Source organism: Xenopus tropicalis, chromosome 1 (genome assembly GCF_000004195.4).
Source record: "Xenopus tropicalis strain Nigerian chromosome 1, UCB_Xtro_10.0, whole genome shotgun sequence".
NCBI classification, from domain to species: domain Eukaryota; kingdom Metazoa; phylum Chordata; class Amphibia; order Anura; family Pipidae; genus Xenopus; species Xenopus tropicalis.
In genome coordinates, this window is record NC_030677.2 from 7585105 (window position 1) to 7591340 (window position 6236).

The 6236-nt window shown below is 40.1% G+C and overlaps 1 protein-coding gene across 1 annotated transcript; it reads right to left on the bottom strand.

Annotated features, from left to right (window-relative positions):
- Positions 1-3495: 3495 nt before the first annotated feature.
- Positions 3496-4032, bottom strand: LOC108644785 (vomeronasal type-2 receptor 26; the record flags this gene model as incomplete). The annotated part of the gene is made up of 1 exon (XM_031904071.1): positions 3496-4032. A coding segment is annotated over one exon (537 nt), but the record flags the coding sequence as incomplete, so codon positions are not given.
- Positions 4033-6236: the final 2204 nt, after the last annotated feature.

The following is a 6236-nucleotide window of genomic DNA, read 5'->3' on the forward strand; positions in this document are numbered from 1 at the left end:
TGTGTTTTTACCCCACTAAAAATGCAGTAAATGTGTTGAATTTTTAGTAGCTAAAGAGATCTAAGGGGAATTTTATGCACTAACTTCCTTTTGGGGGTCTCTAAATTCCAGATACTTTGGTGATCCTATGCACAATGGGCATCAAACTGTTCAGTGGACCCTTGGCTTTCAGATTTAGGGTGTGTTTTCTTGGTACCTAATGTTATGTGGGAGATATGATGCTTGAAAGAGGAAGCTTTGATGTAATTTTTTAGAATTCTCATAATTTTATATAGAACAATTGCTGTTTGGTACTGATGTGTTGAAAGACATAGTTACCCATTTTGGATTCAGCAGAATGTGTACTTTTCAAAAATAGATGGTTTCCTGGGGGCAAACCTAATATTTCAGGATGTTTGGCTTTGGAATCTAAAGTATGCCGTATTCTGCTATAATGTTTTTAAATTTGGTAATTTTCTGCTGTGAGTTTTTGATCTAAAGAAATCAGAAATCACCATTTTTGGGAGACAAAAAGCTTTCTGAATAAGTTGAATTTCTGGTATAAATTCCTATATCATGAAAATTTATATATTTTTTGTATTTAGAGCTCTAAATCTTGTTCTAAAAGTGGAAATACACAAACATTCAGCCTGATTTGGAAAGCTCAGGTTCTCCTGAAAAAAACAATATATAGTTTTCCTACCTAAACTAACCCTCCCCAGGAAATCCCCTTAAAATGATAGAGCACAGAATGTTTACAAAACATCAGGCACTGAGGGGAACCAAAATGTAAAATACTGCTGGCACTTAAAGGGTTAAACAGTAGTATTTTAAAGATTAATAGGATTTTTTTACATATCAATGGAGTGTTGTATTCCTTTTGGGTCTTAAAAATATTGAGTAGCATTTTGGCAGAAAGTGTGAATGACCAGTGAATGACCAGTTCCTGAAAGGGAGAAGAAATGGCCAACCAAGTCATGCAGATGATTATTTGAATGGATGAGCAGAACAAGTCATACAATGTGTGCTGGTAAAACGATTGAATATTTGAGCTGTGTAATTAAAATCAACTTTTAATTGAGGACTGTGCTGCTTTCCATTTCTTCAACTGACATTTCACGGGAGTTGCCAAGGTGTCAGGGACTCACCTGTCTCGCAGAAGCGATGCGCCGATCTTCCTCGCTTCGGTCCAAGATGGCAGTGAGTTCCAGCGTGCATTCCAGCATGCGTTCCAGCGCGAGCATGCGCAAATAGCCTGGTTGTCGCAGAATGATGTGGTTTTGGGCACAGACGTTGTGACACAGGCGGAAGAGCACTATTTAGACCGGCTTCTGCTTAGGGTAAGTGCTCGGACATTGTTTTGCCTAGCTGTTTATGCTTTTGAATATTGCCTATTGTTATTGACCCTTCGCCTGCCTGACTATTCTTTTGGAAATCCTCTGCTGTACCGTGCCTGTCTATCCGTCTACTGTTGCTGACCCTTGGCCTGAATTCGATTATTGTCGCTGCCCAGCACTGATCTCCACCTAGCCGCACCACCGCCTGCATTGATCTGCTCAGCATAGACCCTCGTGGGACCTTTCCCATACCTCGCTCCACTTCTCTCTCATCTGCAGCTTGGGAGTACCAGTGGGGAGCTGTAAGGGCAGTCCTCCTCAGCATTTCTGGTTCCTGCTACCGGTAAGCCTGACACAAGGTACTTGCATTTCCCCTTCATACAAATTGCAATGCTGAGCTTGAGTGGCTAAATATTCATTTGCTTCATATTAAACATGTTTTATTTTGGTACCTGATGGGGGAGATAATACCCATGTGGGGATTTGAGGTGATTATCAGAAATGTTATCAGTATCACCAAATTTAGGACAGTTTTGAAGTTTAGTGTTGAGTAAAAAGATAAACTGAAATCAGAAGTTGAACATTTTTCATCCGTGTGCACAGCATGCAGTTCTATTTAAGTCTTCCTTTTACTAATATAAATATATAAATATTCAGTTCAGTATTTGGCCGAATCTTTCACCAAGGATTCAGGCTTTGGCCAAATCCCAAAATAATGGATTTGGTGCATCCCTAAAAAAAATGTATATAAAGTGTAGTATATTAGAATAATAAAGACACCACAAGGTGCAAATGGTGTAACTATGCTATGTATGTAACAATTTCAAATAAAGTACATAGTGCACCTTATGTAAATCCTCCACCAATCATATGGTAAACTGGCCTACTGACCAGACACACAGTGGTACATGCCAAATGGGGGAACACTGAGGCTTCACGATGCACACCAAATCCTCATTCAGTATGATACATTAAGACTCGCAAGCATTTGTTTCTGCGCTTCCCTGTGGTGCCATTCTCTTGCATTCTACCATAGGGGAGTGAAGAAACAAACACAATGACGAACAAAAACAAAATTGACAACTTTAAAAAAGCTTTGCATTTTGATAGTTTGGAGTAAAAAGACATATTTAACCATTTTGGATTCAGGAGAATGTGTACTTGTTAGTGATGAGTGATGTAATATAATTTCTTTACCAGGTTCCCATAAGGTATTATGGTCATTATATTCTTGATCCAGTACATCATCACAGAAGACTAGTGATGAGCGAATCTGTCCCATTTCACTTCCCTGAAAAATTTGCAAAACTATAGAAAATTTAGCAAAATGCGGGTGTCGGGTGACCACACCCATTTTTACATGACTTTTATGTGACTTTTTTTGATGCACAACTAATTTTTTTATGGCACATTTTCGCTGAAATTTTGCAAAACCATTCGCCAGTGGCAAAATGTGGAAATTTGCTGCGAAACCATGCCTGCTGGAAAAATTTGCTCATCACTACAGAAGACTGTAAAAATCTCTCAAGCTGTGTCCTGTTTAAGGTGGCTCCCCCTTGCATTCCTGAGAGAGGGGAGAGTGTCCAGTTACCTAATGCCCCTGAAATCTGTGATAAATAGTCAACTCTTCTAAGACTTGGAGTTACTTTTGAGGAGCAATTTTGGTTGGGAGTCCCATTCGTTTTTTCCCTTGCCTCAAGGACCAGAAAAATTCTATATTTTGGGGTTAAAGTAAAGGTTTTTTATGTTTGTATTTGTTCTTTTGTAACATCTTATTGTATTGATTCACTGTTATACTTTTATAACAACAAATACAAAGTTTCAAATGGTATGTCCTTGGTGCTCTAAAAGATCCCATAGGGCAGATTCAGTTCAGTGAGAAAAAGATTTGGAAGACTGAAACTATGAGAAAAGTGAAATTTGGGTTTGTGAGGGAATATGAATATACGAGTGTATAGTTTGCACTCCGTTTGTATAAGCTAATTGCCTGAGTGCAAGAATAAAAAAAAACTATATAGCATCATATAAACTGCACTCACAAGTCTTACAAAGTGAAAACAACAGGTAATTTATTGAACTAATGTTCCCATCTCAGAAGAGAGAGAGAGTTACCTCAGTTGCCCCCACTTGAAAGTAAAAGGCCTACTAAGGTATGGACAATGGTGTACATCTTGTGAAGTTACATGTTTTTTCCAAATACATGGGATTTTACATTGATCTCTGGTCTAAATAAAATAATATAACATTTGGGCAGAAATATACAGGCTAAAAGGCCAGCGCTTGAGGCGAGTATGGCAAATATCTCCACACACACAGTGTTTTTGCCTTTGGTGCTCAGATAGGCCGGGATCATTGTGATCCAAACACTGCAGAAGAGCAGCATGCTGAAAGTGATGTACTTGGCCTCATTAAAACTGTCCGGTAAGCTCCGAGCTAAAAATGCTAAAACAAAACTAACAGCTGCCAGAAGCCCCATATACCCAATAACTGAGTAAAAGCCAATAGCTGAGCCCTCATTGCACTGAATGATGATGGTTCCAGGGGAAGTGTGAATGTCCAGTTCCTGAAAGGGAGGAGAAATGGCCAACCAAGTCATGCAGATGATTATTTGAATGGATGAGCAGAACAAGACTACAGAATTGGACAGTTTGACTCCCAGCCATTTTCTCCATGAGCTCCCTGGCTTGGTGGCTTTGAAAGCAACACAAACCATGATAGTCTTGGCCAGGAGAGAAGAGACAGCTATGGAGAAGGTGATTCCAAAAGTGATGATGCGCAGCATGCAGGTTATATCCACAGGGCGACCGAGGAACAGAAACACACTGAGGAAGCTCAGCTTGATGGAGACAAGGAGGAGGAAGCTCAGGCTCCGGTTGTTGACTCTCACTATGGGGGTTTCCTGGTATGTGATGAAAACTCCCAATATAAAAAGAGTTAAGACAAAAAGGGAAACTGCTAGGGATGATAACACCACTGCAATTGCATCAGTATCGTGTAATAGAAAGTCTTCTGTTTTTGCAATACACTGATTCCTCCATTCATTGGTCCATTCGATGGCAGGACATCTGTGGCAGTTTTCACTATCTTTAAAGAGACAAATTAAAAAATGATTAAACATATATTCTCCCCCTACTATACCTGCTATCCCACAGCCCCAGTCCCTTCCCAGAGGCTATTATCCCCCCACTGCTACTATAGGCACCATCTCCCCCTACTGTACCTGCTATCCCACAGCCCCAGTCCCCTCTTACATATATTTTCTCTTAAAGCTTTAATTATCAGTACATTAAGAAATGAGTGGCATCTTTACCAGTTACATTGGAGATCTCCCCCTCGGAACACTGGACACAACTATAACAGCAGCTGTGAACTGAAGGCGCTGGTGCCTTTCTATACCCAGGGCTGCAATTGTCTGAACACTGAGATCTTGGGATCTAAAAATGAGAGTCACAACAAAAACATGTAATAATTATATTTAATGAATTGTTGAAATGGTCTGTTCTTCTTTAGGTGAAACACCTGTTTAATGCACAAACACATGGCCCTTATATACCAGTTGCCTTTGGGTCTGGTTGAATGGCTTGGAAGCAGCTGAAGAAGTAAAGCACCCTATGGAAGTATGGAAGTGGTGTGCTGAAGATTCTTTCTATTTTTTTCCATTTCACAATTTTTTTATCAGTTATGCTTATTTTTTGGTGATGCAAAATAAAACATATTCGCTCATCTCCAACCAACATATTCAGGGTGAATCAACCATTTTCCAAAGAAATGAGACTTATCAGAAAGGAAAAAACACACTGACCTTGTTGTCTGGTGTTTTCCATCTTATTAACTCTGCTGTTATATGAAGGTTCTGGTCTGGTTGAGCCCACGGTGTGTACATTCCGACTGGATTCATAACCAAGGGTTTATTATTATCGAGGAATATGTTCTGAATCTCATACTGAGTGACAAATTCTCCATTTTTATCAAAATACGATGTTTTGTTCTCTGTGTCTGTAAATGTAACGTTTTTCAAATAGCGATGTAACTAGAAAATACAAGAAACACAACGTCTTTGTAACATAGAAACACACTAAGTGAGGTTGAAAAAAAACATGCATCCATCACGTTCAACCATAATGCCTATATATAACCTGCCTAACTACTAGTTGATCCAGAGGAAGGCAAAAAACCCCATCTGAAGCCTCTAATTTGCCGCAGAGGGGAAAATTCCTTCCTGACTCCAAGATGGCAATCGGACCAGTCCCTGGATCAACTTGTATAAAGAGCTATCTCCCATAACCCTGTCCTCACTTGCTAAATACCCATCCAATCCCTTTTTGTACCTATCTAATGTATAAGCCAGTACCACTGATTCAGGGAGGGAATCCCACAACTTCACAGCTCTCACAGTAACAAACCATTTCCAAATATTTAAACAGAACCTCCTTTCTTCTAATCAGAATGGGTACCCTCGTGTCAGTTGGAAGGACCTTCTGATAAAAAAAGCATTATTATATGACCCCCTAATATATTTTTAACTGCCTCTTCTCCAGTGTAAACAACACCAACTTGGCCAGTCTTTCTTCAGTTTAAGACTTTCCATACCCTTTACCAACTTAGTTGCCCTTCTCTGGACCCTCTCTAATTCAATCATGTCCCATTTGAGCGCTCTGCAAAGGGGAAGGATAACCCCTTCTATGCCCCATTTAATACAGCCCAATACCCTGTTTGCCCTTGCAGCTGCTGCCTGGCATTGCTTGCTACAGCCAAGTTTATTATGTACAAGGACTCCAAGGCCCTTCTCCATTATGGATTTGCCTAGTGCAGTCCCAAGTGGGGGCATATTGTTACCCCCCCCCAGGTGCATGACCTTACATTTATCCACATTAAATCCCATCTGCCACTTAGCCGCCCAGATTGCCAGTTGCCCAGACC